The sequence below is a fragment of the Pipra filicauda genome, unplaced genomic scaffold (assembly GCF_003945595.2).
Source record: "Pipra filicauda isolate LSUMZ 115617 unplaced genomic scaffold, ASM394559v2 scaffold253_size2546935_pilon, whole genome shotgun sequence".
Lineage (NCBI taxonomy): Eukaryota > Metazoa > Chordata > Aves > Passeriformes > Pipridae > Pipra > Pipra filicauda.
This window is the reverse complement of record NW_024104369.1, coordinates 287349-308484: the sequence shown is the minus strand read 5'-3', so window position 1 is coordinate 308484 and position 21136 is coordinate 287349. Positions and strand designations below refer to the sequence as shown.

The 21136-nt window shown below is 36.9% G+C and overlaps 1 protein-coding gene across 2 annotated transcripts in view; it reads left to right on the top strand.

Annotated features, from left to right (window-relative positions):
- Positions 1-21136, top strand: part of ITGB6 (integrin subunit beta 6) — a 94621-nt gene that overhangs the window by 57313 nt on the left and 16172 nt on the right. Inside the window, exons 2-16 of one of the 2 annotated variants that reach the window (XM_027734176.2) lie at positions 2791-3174; positions 5326-5493; positions 6585-6758; positions 7697-7810; positions 8431-8574; positions 9558-9746; positions 11099-11256; positions 12639-12746; positions 14782-14894; positions 17025-17194; positions 18432-18634; positions 18930-19075; positions 19576-19660; positions 20532-20664; positions 21057-21092. In XM_027734176.2, the coding sequence (XP_027589977.2) occupies positions 2791-3174; positions 5326-5493; positions 6585-6758; positions 7697-7810; positions 8431-8574; positions 9558-9746; positions 11099-11256; positions 12639-12746; positions 14782-14894; positions 17025-17194; positions 18432-18634; positions 18930-19075; positions 19576-19660; positions 20532-20664; positions 21057-21092 (2325 nt within the window). Of the gene's footprint in view, positions 1-2790; positions 3175-5325; positions 5494-6584; positions 6759-7696; positions 7811-8430; positions 8575-9557; positions 9747-11098; positions 11257-12638; positions 12747-14781; positions 14895-17024; positions 17195-18431; positions 18635-18929; positions 19076-19575; positions 19661-20531; positions 20665-21056; positions 21093-21136 lie in introns of those variants that run through there. The other variant, XM_039382068.1, reaches the window with a different exon arrangement.

Below are 21136 nucleotides of genomic sequence, written 5' to 3'. Positions count from 1 at the left end.
GTGAGCTATCAGGTCTTCATCTGGGGCTGCATATCAGCTTCAGGCTTCGCTTCTGGAAGTCTGTTTCTTGTCACCTTGTCCTTCTGTGGAGGGGCAGGATATAGGAGAAGCAGCAGTTTTCCAAAGGCTTCCCTCCACCCTGTCAGTTTCTAAAGCATAGACTGTTTCCCAAATCCTCCTTCGGGAAGCCCAGCCATGATATGATAGCCTATCTCCTTTACTCCTTGGGTCTTCTGGGGCTTGCAAGTTCACAGAGCCCCAGTTGCAGGTCTTCATCTGCAGGACTTTGGGCACAGAATTCTCCCTGACACCAGGAGCTTTGTAACAAAACCCGTCTTTGTGAGCAGCTGTAAAATGGGTAATGTAGCTTTGCAAGCTGAAAGGAGGGAGGCTGGAGGCATTCCCAAGGCTTGAAGTTGCTCCAGTTGTCTCATTGCCCCACTTGAAGACAGAGCTGAGCTGGGGCCTGTGAAGTTGTCACTGAATTTGCCATCTCTCATGTCTTACTTCTGCTTTGAGCTGGCCATTACCTGGTAGTCTTCAGGCCAGCACAGCTCTCTTGTCAATTGCATTTTGCAGTTGGCAAATGGAAACTGCATTTGGAAGAGGGTTGTGTGGCTCAAGAATTATGGGCTGGCTGTTCTTGGCCTAACATGCTGCAGAATGAAAAAAAAAAGGACGTTATTCACAGAGATCATCCAGCTGGGTTATTTGTGTAGGCTGTGCAAGAACCTTATCTTTTCTCAGCAGTCATTTCAACTTTTAAGAGCCTTACAGATAAAGGGTTTCAAAGGCTGAGAATCCTTCACTTCTGGGTTGTGGTGTTGCTTCCCTCATCCCAGGAAGGTGCTGTATGGGACCTACCGTGTGCTGTGGAGGGAGATTGTGAATTTGATGAAGTCCATCCAAGTGTGAATCCCAGTATCATGGTGAATTAACCTCATTAATCAGTGTTTACTGGTGGTAACATCCCAGTTTTTAGTTATCCCAATTTGTTATTAACAGTGTATTTTCTTGGTCAACCTGGATAAGACTGCCGTGGGAAAGGCAGACCATAGTGTGAGAGGCAGAAAGCTTTTCTGGCCATGTAGATAGAGACTATATGTGTTGCCCTTGGAAGATTGGGTTGGATAAGAAGGATGAAACCAGCACAAACTACAAAACTTCACAGAAAACTCTGTGAAAGCAAAGGGCCAAACTGGGTATCTGTCACAGTGTCTGATGGTTTTTCAGTGGGCTCAGACACATGAGAGCTATAGAGATACAGTGGATTAAAGGAACCTTGCACTCCCCCAAATGGTTAAGGACTTAACGTAGGAGAACTGCCAGGTGTTTGGGAGATGCAATTATATACATTAGGCTAGTTCTCACCTGCTGCCTGTCAGAAGGGCTTGCTCCTGCTCCTACACAGGCTCCCAATCCCTATAGCCACAGGGTAAACAGCCCCTTTTACTAGTGATACAATCTGCAGTGCCACCTCTCTGTAAGTCAGGCTGTGTGATGTGCTCGATGCAGAATCTGCAGAAAACCTTTCCGTAATCTCTCTCTTCTGCTTTTTGTGTACACATTATATTGTTAAGCTGATCTCTTTTATGTCTGTTACACTGTGACACTGCTGCTTGAAAAATCTTCCTATTTTAGGGCTGAAGCTAAGTTGTATGTACTAAACTAGGACACAGCATCTGGGTAGACCTCTGCATCTCATGCTTTATTTGTGGGCTACATCAATTTGAGAAGACTTTTTTTATTATTATACTCAGTGCTTCAGTATGTTAGGTGTTATGAATTGCAGCAGTTTGAAAGTACACATGGCAGAAGTTATCGCTGTAAAATTTCAAGGCAAAATGGAAGAAGTGCTGCTCAGGTTTCCAGTGCATAATCTCCTGAGGCATAAAATAAGTATCTTGCATAAAATGTAAGAGGAACTCTCTGGGTTAATTACCATTGGATTTCAGAGTGAATCAGGCTTATATTTTACTGATTTCCAGTTCCTCAGCTGCTCTCATTTTTTTTCAGTCTCTATACTCAGTTTAACTTTTGTTCCTAAATCATTAAATAGCTGACTTTTTTCACATACTTATAGTGTGATGTCACATGGTTCAGTGAATTTCTGCATGATTCCAAGAAATCTAGGATATCAGGCTAACTGCACAACATCTGCTCTTGCGGAGGGTAGGCATGTGTAGTTGAACAATATACATCGTATAAGGAAGGCATACTTTAACCCTTGGCCACCAATTCTCATGGTATAGATAAATCTTACCCTTTCTGTATCCTATTTACAAGGCAACTTATTTTCTTTCTGTCTCAATAGTTGCAGAGAGTGAAGAATGAATACAGTAGAGAATACGGTCATGTCAGCCTTAAACTTGTTAGCTTTTATTTTAATTGCACTCTCCAGTCTACCCAAGGGAATTCTTTTACAATATACAGCATGACTTCGTGTAACATTTAAACCTTTACTCCATTACTGCTATTTCTTGGTGACCAGTGGGTTTTTTCCTTTAAACATGACTGATGTTTTTGGGAACCCCTTTTTTTTTTGGCTATCCAACTTGAGAAATATTGCTTAGCCTTATTTTTACAAGCTTGCAAGTATTCCACATGTTAAAAACTCAGCTGGAAGTAAATTTAGACCAATACTCTTATTTTTTGAAGTGACAGTTATTCTGATGGATATTTTCAGTTTTCTTCCTAAATAGCTCCAATTAAAACATTTGTCTTTTGATACTGTTTGTTCAATTGTAGTATTGTACAGTCTGAAAATTTGAGGTTTTTTCTCCCCTACAGATAAAGGGATATTTATTATCCAAAGTGAAGATTCCAACTTGTGCATTAAAGCAGAGAGAGTTGGCCTTGTTCTGGAAGACTGCAGTCAGCCCTCAGAAGACATGTTATGGAAATGGGTATCCAATCGTCGTCTTTTCAACATAGGTAGAAGTACCTGTCTTGGACTGAACATCAGTAGACCAGAACAACCATTAAGTATGCTTGAATGTGATTCAACTCAATACTCATTATGGTGGAACTGTGATGGAAAAGCATTAGTTGGTGTATCAGAGTACAAATTAGCTGTTGAAAACAGCAAACATATTGTGGCCAAAAAAAAATCTACTTGTCAGTGGAAACAGTATATGTCCTATGATGAAGACGTTTGCGAACACCCATTTCAAGGTAAAAATAAATGTTTGTCATCAAAATGTAGATAGGAAAAGTTTCAGAAATTCTTTTGAAGGGAGTTGAGGTGCTTATGATCCTTTCCACTCTTTATTGCGGTTTTAGACTCAAAGTTTGTAATTTTTTTTATATGCAGTGGTTGAGGTGAACGTACCACACTAGTGATTTTTTTTCATTAAATGGGCCTCAAAAAACACCAGTATCCTTGCAAAGCAGGAAATACTCATTTCAAATCCTCTGTAAAATAAAAAAGGGAACTAAGGGTTTGCTGTTGCCTGTCCTGCAGCTTTCATTATCAGATAAACCCAAAGAGAGATAAGAAAGGATTTGGAATTCTCATCACTGAAAATCCGTCTGTAATTGCAGTGTGCATGGACTGATGCTTGTGGCGTTCAGTACCTGGCCTCTGAACATGCTAGACTGTGAAACACGGGTCAGAATTTAGTGAAGATGTAGGAATGTAGCTCAAGATCCAAGTTTACAGACCTGAACAGTTTTCCAGGTATAAGGGCTAAGACAAACCCACTGACTACAAACAGCAACAGCCCATACCTTGATCTCTTCCTCAGCATTTCTGTAGAAGGAAGGACCTAATATTTGCACAGTGTGTCTTAGGCTGGAGCTGTTCATTCTCCCCATTTGAACTGGGTGTTTGGGTTGAAGATCTGGTCTCAGTGGTTTCCTCTGTAGGTGTAGCTGTGCTCAACCTCTGTTCTCACCAAAGCCCTCTTGGGACCTGTGATAACTGGGAAAGCACTGCAGCATCCAATCTCTTCTTTAAAACCTAGTGTAATTTATATTTCAGACCCGACACTTGCTGTGTACACATAGCGAGATGAAAGTAGACCTGGTCTAGCCGTAATACTGCTACATCTATGAGAAGAGGATTGCCCTTTGGCAGGCACTTCTAGCCTGGTTTAAGGACCAAAGTATTTAATTGCATGGCAAAATCTCTTTCACCTCCAGGTTCCATTTTCCCCCTTCCACCATAGCTCATGTATATGCAAATGCAAGTGTGTTAATCCATCAGGTTGGGGGAGGGAGGATAGTTACCCTCAAAGAAAAAAAAAATGTGTAACTGTGGTAGGAAATCTGTGGCTATTGAATCTAGTTTCTTGACAGGACTGAGGTAATCCTTTGTAGCTCTATAGCTAGCAGCATGGTAGCAGGCAGACAGAGGAGCAATCCTGATTTCTTTTGACCAGTTCTTTGTATCATCTGTTCATATCAGAAGGCTCAAAAGGGGATTTACAATGTGTAAACTGCTCTTTTATATGTGCACAGCCAGTCATTAACTTTAGAAACCTCTATGAACCCGACAGTATGTAATGATTTTGCAGTTGAAGGACTTTGATCTTAAAGCTAGCAACTTGGGATCTTTGACAAACAATTTCATTCGAAGTGTGATTGTGGTTATTTGACCTATTTTAAACGGTCCTAGGTTAAGGAGACACTCACTGAGGTAAACCTTTTACAGCTTTCAGTTGCACTGGATTCTCTCAATATTTTGATCCTCAAAGTACAAGAGGAAAATATTTAAATATTTTGGAAGGCATTGATTGTGACAACAGACGTATGTAATGTCAAATCTTTAGCTATGTTATTATTCTCTGTGGGATAAAAGCTTTTTTTAAAGTGTATTTAGTATTCCTTTGTCTTTTAAATTTCCTTTCCCATAGAACGACAAAGAGAATGGAAAACACATTAGAAATCCACTTTATAAAGAGTGGGAGGAGCAGGGGAAATAATGTTAAATGTCTGTCATAGGCTAACAAATAAGTAAAGTTTACATCTGAGCATGGACTGATTTAGCTAACTGTTTTATGTAGTGGTTTGAAACATAAGCACAGGCTTTATGTGTTAACTGATCAAGTTTGGAGGTTTTTGGTTTTTTTGTTTGGGGGTTTTTTCCATCGTAGTTAGTTACGAGAATGTGCCTTGTGGTGACAAATTTCATAAACTGTTATTTTCAGAATCTCTTTACTGAAATTATGTTGCTCATACTTGGAATGCTGTGTTATCAATTATAAATTAAAATTAGAAAATAACTTTAGACACTTTATTTTTATCATTGCTGGTAAACGCATATGGGAATGAAGAAATTTTTGTGGTCTGCATTTTTTTAATCTCTGCATTTTGTTTTTCCAGAAACCTACACCTTGCTGGGAAATTCTTTTGGTTTCCCATGTGTTTTTCCCTTTAAATATAACAACAAGTGGTATTATGAGTGTACTAGAGATGGAAAGGAATCTGACTGGTGTGCCACAACAACTCACTATGAACAAGATGAAAAATGGGGGTTTTGTCCAAATGCTGGTGAGATGTTCCTTGTCTTCTCTCTCTCCCTCTTCCCCCCAAGAGTTTGTTCTTCATTAGTAATACTAGGATGCACGCTGGTTTTGGATTACTTCTCTTCTGCTAGAGAGGAATGTCTCTTTAAAAAACACAAAAGCAGGCTTTAGCAAATTTTATCATAATTTATCATGCTTAACCTTTGGAGACTCAAGTCCTCATCCCAAAAGCAAAACTACAGGGAGTGAGCAGAAGGATATTACTCTGTGCAGCCCATTGACCTTATCCTGCAGCTAAACATCTCTGTACTCTGTCCTAGTGATATATAGGCAGCTTTTCTGAAACACATAAAGTAAGGGTTGTCTTGCAAAGTCACGTTCTGCTTTTGACTGCATTACATCTTGCACATTCCTTTTCTTCTATGCGCTGCTTGGACGCATCTTGGGCCTAAAACACTAAGAAACAATAGCTTTAAAAATACTTGCTGTTGAATAGATTTTGGATCTATAATCTTTGTGAATAATTCAGCTTCTTGAATAAATAAGCAAAATAGTATCTTCTAGCAGCAGAAGGGAAAAGCCTTCCCTGCTCAAGCTATGTTTCTTAAGCATCTTAAAAACAGCTGTAAATGTGTCTTTGTAATGGGTTTTTTTGGGCAATTGTTAAAATAGATGGTATTTGCGGCCTCGCTTATATTTTGTAATTATAGTAAGTTTATTCTCTTGAGTACAAGATTCAAGGAGATCCAGTGACTGTTGCTCCACAAGTTGGGTGAGGTGTTCATAGTTTGAATATTTCAACATTCGGCTTTAGAAACAAATGGTTATCTGGAATAAATTAAAACATACTCTTTTGGCTTTATGAGAGCTGTGAAAATCACCACCAGCTGCAGATCAGTTCCTGAGTATTTTATCAACCATATGAAATGTGGAGCAACATTTTATTTCATTAGTGCCCGGTTTCCGTATGTTCTTTAACAAAGGAACAGGAAAGGTGATTGTAATCATGCTTCCATTGGGATATTGCTGTCATTAATTAATTGAATTGTTCAAGGTGTTATGTTTCTGATTAGTTTGGAGTCTTGGAATGTTGGTGACGAGTCTGTTTTTGGGTAGAGAGTGGCTGTGACATTTTTTGGAAGAAGAACCCCAACACACACATTTGCTACCAGTTCAACCTTGTGTCTGTGCTGAGCTGGCGTGAGGCACGGGCCGCCTGTCAGCTGCAAGGAGGAGACCTGCTGAGTGTCACTGACCCCGAAGAGCAGAACTACATAAGTAACTTAAGCAGTAAGTAGGCATTTCTCTGGGTACCTTGTAGGAAACCTGTAGTTGGTTTCCTCTTTACCCGTGCAAAGGGGTACATTTTGGAGCTTAATACTCTGTGTGATGTCTCTCCCACTGCTGCTTGTGGGGCTTTATCATGTAACACACCTCAGCAGCTGTTTGAAAAAGCAAGGATGAAGGTAAGTTCCCACCATAATAAACTGAAGTGCAGAAGTGGTGATATGTGTTACACAGGGCTGTAATTTTCTTAATTATCCCTCCCCACAAGGACTCCCATTCATTCTGCAGCTGTGGTTAGGGAGTGTGTTTGTTTGTTTTGGAGAATTATACAGGTATCTACCTTCTCTGCAATGTACCCTGGTGTCCCTTTCTTCTGTTAAGTTTCCTTTGTAACCTGAATTTCACCAAATGTGAATGACAAGAACATTTATGGAGCGAGCATCTCAGAAAAAATGTGCAGAGCCTTCTGGCAGCATGGCTTTTTGTGGGTATTTTAGTGTATGTGGAGAAGATTAAGCTGAGGAATGGGTGGTAGAGCTCTAATGCAAAAGGTTGCCTTGGGTTTCTTGCCCATTCCTTCCCATTATTGCTGGTTTTCAATAGCAGGATATAAGCTAACAGGAAGTTTTAAAAATTATTTAATTAGCTTTTTGATATGCATACAAGACGGTAAAGGGACTGAAAGTTGTTTGGTTTATGGAAAGCTGAAACAGGCTAACTGTTATGTAGCTGCTTGTTCTAGACTTCTAAGGTCAGCAACAACTTCTGCAGGAAAGGTTTGCAGGATGAGTGGCCTTTGAAGGATTTCAGACTTCTGAGTTTATTCCTTTTCATCTTTGTGTTGATTAACAAAGTAACAAGTTAGGAGAGCAGATGTGTCTGTAGATTTTAAAATATGGGGAAAGCATGGAGTAATACTTTGTTTATTTTTTCTTTTTCAGGGCAGTTAAATGCCACAGACATGATGCTGTGGATGGGCTTGAATCGCCTGGATGATGATGCTGGCTGGCAATGGTCAGATGGAGCACCACTCGTGTTTGTGAACTGGAGAGCAAGTACTTGGTGTTCCTCTTGCATATGTTATAGCAGCATACACTGCTGTTCCTATAGCTATATTTGAAAATTGAATTAAGTGAATTTTTTTGTTGTTGTTGAAATATTAGTTCATATTCATTAACTGAAAGCCTTTCTAGGGATGTAACATAATTGAGGTTAGATCTGTTCACAACATTAATGGTGTAGCCCTTTTGTCATTTACTTTTAAAGGTATTTTTAAGATTCCAGTTGCATATTTAGAAAATGTAGCTGGTTTCATGGAGGAAAGGAGTTTCGATTTGTTTATGTTAACATGCTGTAATTAACATTAGCACATTAACATGAGCTTTGTGACTTGGTTTGCTACATTTTAAGGTCTGTCTATCAGCAGACATAACATAGACACTAGAGCTTGTTTCAGCCTCTCATCTGATAAGTGCAGCCAAGGAGGCATTGCCACACATGTAATTCATGGTCAACGTTCGACTCTCCATAAGTATTGGTGTAATATTACTAGAAGTTTGGGTGTGCAGGGATGTTTGTACCTTCATTCAATAAGATGCAGAGAACCCTACAACACCATTTTACAAGTAAGAACTGATTTTTTATAATTTTGTGCTTCTCAAAAATGTGTTTGCAGATGTCTCTGATAACCGTTTTAGAGAAAATCATTGTGCAGTGATTAATCCAAAATCTAAGTATGGCTGGCACAGTTATTTATGTGAATCTGGATTGCCTTTTGTATGCAAAAAATATTTAAATAAGATGGAGCATGAAACATTGGGTAAGTCTCTTAATGTTACTGTATCTTTTTTGTGGGTGTGCAGGGAGAACAAGTGAAGCCACTTGAATATAAAGTCAGCAGAACAGAGTCTTAGCTGCACTAAATGTGTCAGTTTGATAGTTTAAGTTGAATACAGTTTATTTTAACTGATGTATTAACACTTTCTTCTGTTTAAATTCAGTTGTGGAAAACATGTTGAGAGTCTTAAAACTAACAAATAATTTTAATATAAATAGCACTTAATGGATTTCTTCCGTGATCAAAATGCTCATTCTGTGTATATTACAATAAGAGCCATGGATTTGCATTGAAAAATAGGTTTTCAGTGTGGATGGAATTAATCAGTGGCACACAGAAAAGAAAGTTATATAAATGCAGCTCAAAATTTGCAGTTATTTTTATGCTGTGCTGTACTTTTGATATACCAAAAAAGCATTATTTGTGATTATATAGTGAATATAGGATATATAGTACATAGAATGACTTAGACTGCCATTCTGTGTGCAAGTTAAACACAGAATTGAGTTTATTCTAACATAAACATTTACTAAATAAAAGCAATTTACATGGGTTCAACTTCTTCCTGACATCTTAAAAGAAAATTTGGCTGCTTGTTTCAGATAGTGAGGAAAGACTTAGCCAAACTTTTTGTAGGTAATGCATCTGAAATAGCTTTATCTGTTTCTGAATCACGTTCAGAGGTAATAATGGAGATACAATGTGTTTTAAGCTGAATTAGTATTTGCACTAGTCCAGCAGCCCACATGGTTGAATCATCAAATAAAGTGGAAGAAATTTCAGTTTGCTTGGTAGGTGATGTTCCATAGAGGATGTGTTTTGGCCTCCGTAAGTCATCTTGGAAAACTTTGGTTTCAACATTTGAAGATTAAAAAAGGATAAAAAATCTCTGAATGTGTTACAAACATAGCATAACCTTGGCAAATCTGTCTAATATATATGAACTTTGTATGCTCAATTAAAAGATACATGGAAGTATTATGCCACTCGTTGTGACACTGGCTGGTACCCACACCATCGCAACTGCTACAGACTTCATAAAGAGGAGAAGACCTGGAACGATGCTTCTCTCTCATGCCAAAGTGATAATAGCAGGCTCATTAGTATATCCTCCATGGCAGATGAAGAGCTGCTAATTAACTTGCTTGAAAGTGGTGAGTTTTGGGAGTTCAAGCATTCAGTGTTTCTTGGTGTTTTGTGGTGCTCTTTTGTGCAGCCTTTAACATTTTTAGCCATCTAAGCAGTGTATCACATGGCATGCCCAAATTATGTTTACAAAAAAAGAAAACATGATCATGCTGCTCCTAGGAGTCTTATAAATGTATAGAGTCACCTTCTCCAGTAACAATTCTTAAAATATGAATCCACAGATTAGACACAGTGAGGCTGCAGTAAACGTAGGTAGCTTTTGTCCTTTCCTGTTCTTGCCTATTTTGCAAACTGTTGCAAAATATTCAGTGATCAACCTTATAGTAGAATTGTGCATAGAAGCAAAACCAATTCAGTGTGTGTTTTGCTTTCAAGCTGGCCTCGTCCACACTGTAAAGTTGCTGCTGCTAGTATGAGGTCAGAGTCCCTTTGATGTCAGCAGGGTGTATCAAAGGAGTTCTGCTGGTTCCCATTGTCCTAAGAGGTAGCATAATTATACAAGGAACTTAACGATCAAAAGCTCTTTGATGCATCAATGCCAAGACTTTTGTTGTCATAACAGCCACAAAGAAAAGCAAATATTTTTTGCCTGCCACTGACATCAGTGTACTGGCAGAGCTGCACAGTTTTGCTGGGAGTTTAAGCCTTCCAGAGCTTGGGCACAGTCACATGTGGAGATTAGGAGATTAACCACTGCATCATCTTCCACCCCTCCATAGATACCAAATACCATTATTTCCAGTGATACTGCAATGGGTAGATGTAATTGTTCTCAACTTATATTCAGCTTCAAAGTCTGCTGCTTCTCTCTCAGGCCTGCTTCAGGCTTGTCTTCAGAAGAAGGGCTTACAGGTCTGAAAGCCCGACTGCTTTTTCTGTTCGTAGTAACTGACCAAGTAAGACATAACATCAAACCGCAAGCCTTGTCCTTCCTACGTCTGACTGCCACTGTGGCTGCAAATGTGCTGTCACTGGAGCCTATAAGCACTCGGAGAAACCTAAAGCTCAATGTGCATGGAAAGATTTTAAGAAGAAATATTTCACTTCAATGTCAGTTTTTCTCCACCGTTCACTTCAGAAAAGAACATATGCTCCTAATTTGTATTTTTTCACGATTTCAAAGCATATTTTATTGCATATATTGGTCTATTTTTGAAACAATTTGGTTTTCGAGGGCAGTAGAACATAATCTCATCAGTAGGGTTTCCTAAAGCTTATACAGCTTTTTTTTTTCGCTGAAAGAAGGACATTCCTATGAAAATCCCATGAGTAATTTTTAATAGTAGTGTTGATATAGCAAGAAAAACAGGCTTTATTACTTCACCATTAAAATCTGAACTCACTTATTCTTTTACAGAAAATGTAACTGAAACATGGATTGGATTATACAGTAATAACACCCCTGTTGTTTTTGAGTGGTCAGATAGCACCCCAGTAAAATTCTCTAATTGGCATAGCCAAGAACCTAACACCTTTCAAAGAACAGGACAACTCTGTGTTTCAGCACAAGGATCTGTAAGTTTTCTTTTTGAAAGAATTAGACACTTTTATTTTAGGTCATAATAATTTTTTTCTTGCTATGCGTACTTCTTTAAACCATGACCTGGAGTATGACTTTCTTTTTTGATTCTTAATATATTCATGTTATGATAAATGCAGTGTAGCCTTTAGAAACCAATGCATTTTCCAGCGTTGATGCACAGAAAATTAATCATAGATTTTGAGCTTATGTTCAATAAAAAATGGTACATACGTAAAGCTTGCCAAATGGAAGAGAACCAATATGAGTGGGTAGTTTGATAAAGTATTTTAAAATCCAAGTAGTATGTATCATAATTTATGATGCATCAGTTCTTGTCTTGAAAGCTTCAAATTTCATGTTTTGAAAAACTGTCAACTGTGCCTATATTATCTTGGTGTCAGTATCAATAAATTTTATGTAGCATTTTTCAAAATCATAGTAGTCTAGGTCTACATGAAATTATAGAAGTTTACAGCAGGAAAATTGACTTGGAATTAGCCAGGGGTTATAAAAGTGAGAGTAATGTTAAAACGACACTATGTCCTGTCCTATTGGTATTCATGGCACTGTCAATTTTTTTGTAATTTGGTCATGCATTTACTTTACTTTTATAAATAACAGTACTTAAATTCACTAATACATGACTTACATAAGTAGCACTATAATCTTTTTTTTCTTTTTTGCAAAGTATGTTCTGGCTAAGTGTGAAAACTGTATTAAAAAGAGTTTCTGTTGTCTCTACAGTAGTGGATCCAGGTTGCAATCTTTAATTCAGGGTAAAGCTGGGGCAATTTCCAATGACCTGGAAAAGTAGGTTTCTACTGGAAGCAGAAAAAAGGACTTTGGTAAAATTGTGGGATTTAGATTCACAAAGTCATGGTTTACTCAGTTTTCAAGTGTAAACAAACAAATGAAAGTGAAAAATACAAAGGAAAAGGAGGTTCAAGATAAAAATTTTCAAGCATTACTTTTGGTACATATCCAGGATTTACAGATCTGCAAAAATTATATGGTACAAACTTTGTAATATCTTGAGTAAGGACTGTTCAAATATAAAGATTAATCTTACAAAGAACTATGATAACTAGCAAGAAAGTAAGTGCTCTGGCATGGCCATAGTGTTAGTTCATTAAGATGCATTACATCCCAAAGTCTGATTCAAAGAGACAAACCCATTTGTATAATTGATTTGAGAATCCCGCCGACAGTGTTGGTAGAAATAAATGGTCTATCTAAGGACAAATATATGTAGTGAGAAAAATTATTTATTTTTTACTGAAGAGTTAAAAGAGGAGGAGAGATTGTAATCTAATATGTGTATAGATATGCATGAGAATATGAATATGTACAGAATATACTTCTTTTTATCCCTTAGGAGGGACGTTGGAAGATAAAAAAATGTGAAGACAGATCTTTCTACATTTGCAAAAAAGCAGGGGAATTTGATAATGTCTCTCCTGAACTGGAATCAAGTTGTCCAGAGGTAAGGGAGTTTGTGGTTGTTTTAGAACCATACTTATAAAATAGAATTATATGGGAAACCTCTAAATACATCTACAGAACATGTAGATGTAAATAGATAATTGTAGTTTTTCATATTAAAGACAGCATGTTTTGCTAGGAAAAAAATCTGTTTAGTTTAAAAGTATGTAAACTAAATTTTAATGTAATATTAAAAGCTTTCAAAAGATGCCTTTCATGGCTTGATGTGTTGTCAGTGGTTGTGACCCAAGTTCCTATTTTTTCTAGATCAAAAGTGAAACCCCTTTTGTCCACCATCTGTGCAAATAATGACTGTTATGTGATGCCTCATCCCACACATGGTTTTCATACATTGAAATGGAATGTCAGGGTGAAAAACAATCAGTTCCATTGACATGGAGAGTGAACTCTTCCACTTGTGCATTAGCTTTCCGTTTGCTTTCAGACACAAATGGGAAGGAGCACAGCTGTGTCACTGGGACATTGCATCAGGTCTTCAGGCTTTTAGGCTCTGCATTCTGCTAGTGAAAAAGTAGCATGTAAAGTATGATTTTATTTGCAATCAGTTCATTTTCCCACTGTGAGAAGACCACATTTTTAGACTTTGTTTTATTCAAAACTCTAGCAGAAAAAATCTCTCTTCTCTAATTTGCCTTACTCTTTAGCTCATTGCCTTCCTTTTTTTAATTTCATGTTCTGTTTCTTGAGAAACCAGTTCAATTGAATTATAAGAAGGTTGAAGCTGAACTGTTTGGAGTCAGCTGCAGTATTTCCCCAGTGGTCAGATCCAGCGTTCTTCTCATACCATTATGGAAGTTACTGCTTTGTTCCAGCTTAGCATTTCCAAAAGTTTAGGGTAATTGTATTAATTTAATTTGGACCTATGTATTTCAGCACTCAAGAATTTTGTATGTTATTAGTGTGAGAAAGGTTTTTCACAGTCCTGACCAGGTAAAATAGTGCAGAGCATCCAGATTTCATTGACCAGCTGTAGTCAGCAGTTTGACAGCACTTCAGCTTCTCAATCCTCTGCCTCTCAGGCTCGAGACTCAAGACATTGAGTCACTTGTCATAAGTATTTCAGTCTGCTCTGGCAAATATCCCACACAGGATAAATTTCTGTTTGCTGATGTTTCACACCCTGTAAAAACACATGCTGAAACCTCTTCTTGGTCTTTTGGCTTTGATAGATCCTTTTCTTTCCAATGTGAAAAAAGTTATATTTAGTTAATCAAAGAAGTCAGTATTAAGTGTACTCAAAGCTACGTTTGATTTCAGACATTTTGTTTTGTCAACTTACTTTCAGCGTTCAATATATTTGTTTTGCTATTTTTTGGCCTAACTTTCTAAAGCTAGGTCTTTATTTGATCCAGAGCTTATCCCTTTCCCTTCTTTTCTCCTTTGCTGTTAACATCACCATCAAGCAGTGTTTGATGGTGTCCATCTGGGTCCTGTGGCTTGCTCCCCATTGTGCTATTTTGTGACCTTCCCTGCAAGCAGCACCTTCCTCATGAAAAAGTGAGATCATCTGGTTCTTCTCTCTGTGTGTGGCTTCAAGATGGATTGGACAGAGATAGTGTATTATCTCTTTATTCTATGGATTGTTTAAAACATGCAATCAGGCAGGTATGCCACATGAAATCACAACAGCAGAGCTCACACCAGTCCCAGTGATGTCTTCTGGACACTGTGGGATGTAAAATAGTAAGAAATAAAAGATTAATAATGAGATGAAATGAGGCAGACCGACTCTGTTCTGGCTCATCTGATAAAGCATGAAAATGTGTCATTTTGATTCTGCCTTATTAGAGTAGGATGATGGTTAGTTTAAATTTTGGGTTTAGGATTTAAACTTTGAAATTTTGTTAAGTTTATCCACATTCTCAGTGACCTTGAGGGTAACTGCTCTTCAGCCACAGTAGAAAAGAGCTATAGCAATGCCAGTGATCATCAGATAGGAAGTACAAAAGGGGATCAAGTTTTTAACACCTATACAATAATTAATAATCTATAAAATAATGTTCATTTCTTTTAAGGGATGGGAAAGACATGGTGGATATTGTTACAAAATCGACAGTACCCCTCGAAGTTTTGAACATGCTTCCAGTGGTTATTTCTGCCCATCTGCACTTGTATCAGTAACAAACAGGTAGTTAATCCTATTAGACAGTGTGAAGATACCTCTAACAAGAACTATTCTAACTTAATAAAGTGTTGCATGGCAAAATATATTACCATTATGAAATAATATTTGTGTGACAGGTGAGCATAATTACTAACATTGGCTAAAATCAAAGGTGTGCTTTGCTTTATTTTTAATTGAAAATGAATTTAGAAAAAAGCAACTGTTAGGCTAATAAGCACTTATAGGAATGTGCACACATGAGCATGCAGGAATCTGAACAAAATGCTTTCTACAGAGCTGTATGACATCTTTAAAAAACTTTATACTTAGAAACTATACAGAAAAATGAAAATATGCTTATTTTTATAATGAAAATATATAAAGGTTTTATCCATATCAATGTTTTAGAAATGCTTTTATTTATGTATGCATTTTATGTGAATTCTCAGCAAATAGGGTAAGAGAGTAAATGTTTGAAAGCATTTGTCACTGTTTTCCCATGCTTTGTTACTATTTACCTTTGTTCCAGCTTTAGCAAAAGCTTCTTCCTCTGCAGATGTCCAGATGCTTGGCTTTTCTCTTCTTTCTTTGTAATTTACTCTTTATATTGGATTCCCATTGAAGTCTGAAATACTGATAGATTAATTACTTAGATACTTTAGCTACTATATATTTATTGAGTAAAGAAAACCAACAAAAAAACCCTCCAAAACCCCAAAACACAAGGAGGAAAAATCCACTCCCTTTAGGCTAGGGAAAGTACTATAACCACCAGTAATCAGATGGCTAGTAGCCAGAAATTTTAGGAAAACACAGGCTACCCGAATCAGGATTTACATCAATGGGAATTTGTCTTGCCAGGTGGTTTCAGGATTGTGCACAATGTGTACAGTGCTGTGCTGCAGTGTGACAGTAATCCTTTCAGGGAGGACAAAGGACAAATTCTTGCAACTGAGCATTGGCAGCCCAAATGTTGCAGGGAGCTGAGGGAATGCTGCACATCACTGGAAGCATGTCTTCTCTCTTTTTCTGCTTATTTTTTTTTTTTTTAGTTTCTTTCTTCTTTCTGTGTGTAGCCATCACTAATTATTATGTTAGTTCCCAGTTCCACTGTTGGAGTGGCAATAATATGTTATTTTAGTTTTAGTGGGTTTTGTTGGTTGGTTGGTTGGTTGGGTTTGAGTTTGGGTTTGATTTTTTTTAATTAATGCTGAGGTTTGTTGTCTTGGTGTGAAAAATGCAAATACTTTTCAGTTATTGATCCTAAAATATTCATTAAATAGTAGGTTGTAGAGGAAGTAAAATTGATATAAAAAGAGAACATACAGAGGAAATGAAAATTAAATATAAGTTCTGAGTCACTCTCAGTTTTACAGATACATTCCATTTTTTACATTAATGTCATTCTTATGGTACCTAACCATTCTTTTCACATTGTGTAAAATCAGGAAGTCATGTAAGTCTTCATGAAATTGGGAACTTATTTTGCTGTATGTTTTTTCATAGGCAGCTGATTAAATGTGCTCTTAAATGAAGTATTTTTGTATAGTCCTATACCAATTATGTCAGAATTAATTGCACTTAAGTGACAATTGTGTTACTATAGGCAACAATTATTACTTGCAAAAAGGTGTATATCTCTCACAAAACTTTAGTGAGGAAATTAAGGAAAAAATGATTGATTCTTTCTGTAGTCAGATCAGCTAGTGCTTTCGGTCCTTCATTTCTGGTTTTTTAGTGCTCATTTGTGTTTCTGGTTCCAAAAGGATACTTCTGTGCAAAGATTTTCCTTTCTTCTAGATCTTTTTCAGACCTCACTGACTTTTCTCCTTCATACAAGGAGTTTCTTATTTTTACTTGTGCATCATTAATATGTTCTGTCTTTACATCTTGTAATTCAAGCACTGAGCTTACAAGATCTCAATCTAGTGTTTCTTTTATGTGCTCAAGTGCTGAAAAAAATTAGAGAAAAGTTGTGACTTATGCTACAGACTTTTTCCTGAAGTTTCCCACAGCATTCTATAAGGAAAATTAAGTACCTCTTGTATAGTTTTCTCTTCTCACATAATTTAAATAATTTCATGAGAGCTATTCACTGAAATACCAATTTACCTATTGTATTCTAAAAAACTTAATTTTGATTATTTTATCAAGGTTTGAACAAGCTTTTATCAACAGCATGATCCACAGCATGGTAAAATCTGAGAGAACTTATTTTTGGATAGGATTGCAAGACCTTAACAACACAGGAGAATATTTTTGGCTAAGTACAGCAGGAAAGATTCGCTCATTGAGCTACACAAACTGGAACAAGTACCAGCCACGTGAGTAACATGCTGATAAAAAAAGGAATGGCTTGGAGAGTGGGGAGTGTGCTCTCTTCCCCATGCCACCAGTGGCTTAGCAGTGACTGAAGAGTCTCAGTCCTTTCCTCGCTGCCTGGTCAAGAGAGCAGAGAGATGAGCTTACATCTGCCACTCCGTAACTTCCTACCATGGATTGAGTTAGGTGAATTGGCAGTTGTGGAGAAGCTGTGGAGCTTCCTTCCCAGCTGTCCACCCAGGTGCTGTTATTGTGGGCTCCCAGTTGTGGTTGGATGCTGGATGCCACACTTCCCACCTGCTAGTGTGGTGAGGGAAATATTAATCTAGTGTTTCTTTTATGTGCTCAAATGCTGAAAAAAGTTGGGAGAAAAACCATGGTTTATGCTACAGACTTGTGCCTGAAGTTCCCCACAGCCAGGCCATCCTTGCATAGACAGCTAATCCCTGAAAAATTCTTCTTTTCCAGTGAAGTATTTTTCATACATTTCTTTATGGACTTTAATACATTTGTTGTATATATGATATTTTTCAAAAAACATCAATAAAACATACATAATGTTTTTCATACATTTCTTTATGGACTTTTCAAGATCTTCCTGAGACTCCCAGGAAAATATCCTAGAGATGTCATGAGTTTTATTCAGTAACAGTCAGAGTTTGAAATTTGCATTTTATATGAAAAAAAAGGTCAGAGATTGACATACATTTCTGTGAATAAGAGCCTGTATATGGAGGTTTCTTCTTTTTCCCCTTTAGTTTGTTGATACTTGGTTTGCTTGTTTGATTTTGTTTGTTTTATAGTAATTCAAAGGAAAGCATTCCAACAAAACAAAAAGTGAAAAAAATAAAACAATTGTTCAACCTTTGAAGCATAAACCTCTTAGCAATACCTGAGAATAGAGACATAATAATAATACACTCCATTTCACTAATTGCTTCTCAGGTTTGGACGCTTTACATTTATTGCTTTATGACTGCATTTTGCAAAAGTTCTGTTTTTAATTGCATTTCGTCCTGCATTTTGTGAGAGGAACCCCTTGTCATGGTTCATTTTACAAGCTTAAGTCAGCCAAGATGAGCTTATAAACTGGCTGCTGACCAAAGAATTTCCAACTTTTGTAACTTCATCAAGGTTTTGTCCAGAAACTCACGCTAATAAAACAACCACTTCACAAAAAATTCACAAAATTTGGATGCTTTATTCTGATACTCAACACATATTCATTCCCATGTCTAGGTCATTCTGGGGGATGTGTGGCTATGCGAGGGCAGCACCCCATTGGTTATTGGGAAGTGAAAAGCTGTAAGAACTTCAAAGCAATGTCATTGTGCAAGCAAAAAATCAGTTCTTACGAAGAACCTGAACTTACTTTTCAAAAACATTTGAGTTCCTGCTATTTTGGATGGGAGTCAGAACCTCATCTGCTCAACTGCTACAAGGTACGTGTCAAATTTGCTTTGAAGTTCTCTGATTCTGCACCAGCTTAGGGATACGCTGTTCTTGAAACATTTTTGAAAATGCATTGTTTCTTTCACTCAACAAACAAAAATTACCTGCTACCATCCTTCACTGCTTTTTAAAGTGAATGAAAGTATTAAGATTCAGAACTATACTTAGAATATACATCGCTTTACTTCAGAAAAAAAACATGACTAATATTTGATTTTTTTGGCTTTCTGAAACCACTGGTCTCTCAAATGAACTACATTTATGACAATGTTTATTTTATTGCAGATATTTCACAATGAAAAAGTTCTGATGAGAAGAACATGGGACGAAGCAGAAGCATTATGTCAAGATTTTGGGGCACATCTTGCTAGTTTTAGCCATATCTATGAAGAGGCATTTTTAAACAATCTATTATATACAATTTTTGATAGGTAAATATATTTTTAACATCAACAAGATTTATCTTAATCATACTAATACGCAAAAATAATCTACAATTTAAGCGTAGATTATTACACCACTTTACTAGTGTCTGAGGAAGTCCCTACTCTAACATCAACTTAAAAATAGGTGAAGTGTATTAGCAGCATTATAATATGATTCGTTTTGAAGATGATCTTTGTGGTAGATGTTGAGCATCTCTTACTGTCAAGGTGATATTCTTGTGAGTTAACATTCCCCATTGAAATGGAGGCTCAACTATTTTAATCGTATTTTAAATGTTTTCATCTTGAAAAATATAATTTAACACTTTAGTAGGAAAAACAGTTTACTTCAAGGATACTAAAAAGTTAAGGAATATATTAGGGAATGATGCATTGAATTCAAGAAGAAATTAATATGTGTGTTTGTACTATTAAAAAAAAAATGTTTCTGACATAGCTACGGAAGAAGTGCATGAGAAATGTTATTTTCTTTGTTTCTATTATAGAACAGAAGAAAGACAGTTCTGGATTGGATTTAATAAAAGAAATGCACTTTCTGGAGGGACATGGCAGTGGTCTGATGGAACACCTGTAACTATCTGTTTACTCTGTATTTCAGTAACCTTTCAAGTCATATCTGAGCATACGTACAAAAATAAGCCTTGTGAGCAAATGGTGGCCAGAAAAACTGTTTTGTTTTCATGTCCACATGGTCACTTAAAGTAATTGTTACAATAGTAAACTGCTATTAAAATAGCAAAAGGGCTGTGCAACTGTGAAAGGAACTTGGTAGGATTATAAAGTTTTGCAGACGTGTGCTTCCCGGCAAAGTCAGCTGTGTTCAGCCCAGGACCAGGCATGTGCAGTGTGAACACGTGTGCACATGTGTGTATAGACATAGTTACATAGGTATGCAACACACATTGGAAAGCCTTAGAGCTGTGCTTACATGCTTTGTTTGTTCCTTGACTGTTAGGTTCCTGCCTGCATTCAGAACTAAGTCTTTCCTTTTTTAATGCTGCTTTTGACATTGCATCCTTGAAGATGTTGATGGTGCATGATACACCAATGGTTAGCACCTGGGATTTAAACATCAAACAACTGCTGTTGTTACTTCAGTCATTTCAGAGTGCAAAGTGCAATCATGCAATATGTTGAACCAAAGCAAAGGCTACTAAATGTGGGCAACTGCTGTTAATCATATCACAAAATTGTTAGGTTTCATAGCTATTCAATTATTTTTATGAAGAAGAAGTCTGATATAAGATGGAAAAGTTGGACAGAACATGACTATGGACCCTATTTTTTGCATTTTACCACCATAATTTAGGTGGTCCTTTAGTTGTTGCTTATGATGTTTTTATTGTGTGCACATCTAAATCCTTCCTTTTTCTCCCTGATGAGATTTTTAAATGCTGCTTCTTGGATTGTCAGCGAAAGAGAATCAATGTGCTGTTTTCAGGTTGTATCTTCATTTTTGGAGAACAAGTATGTTGAAGATGACTCAAGAAACTGTGGTGTGTTCAAAGTAAACAGAACGGTCTTTCCAGCACACTGCAATGAAAAGCGTGAATGGATATGCAAAATACCAAAAGGTGAAATGTTATTTAACATACATTGTCTGTTATACCCATTACTTGCAATTCAGGAGGGACAAGAAAAAAAAAAAAATCTAAAAATCTACATTTTAGCCACCTCTGGAGTTCTCATTGGTCTTCTGCATGAAATCATGGCAAAGCCATATGGCTTACTCCATTAGCATTAGTTGACCAATTAACAGATCTAATGTGTGCAGTTAGTTTAAAAATGTATAGCAAGATAAGCAGTTAGTTAGGCAGTAGTTATTCAACATTCTTATTCATAAAGATTACTCTAAATGTTTTTCAGTAAGTGCAGCTATTACTTTATTTTATTCCATATTTAACTCCTTTTTTGGTCCCTGAATAAGAATAGCAATATTCTTAATGATTTCTTTTTTTTTTTGCAGGTGTTAAACCAATGAATCCAGTTTGGTACACGGCTGGTATGAAAACATTTTCTTTTTTTCATCTTGAAACAATATAACTC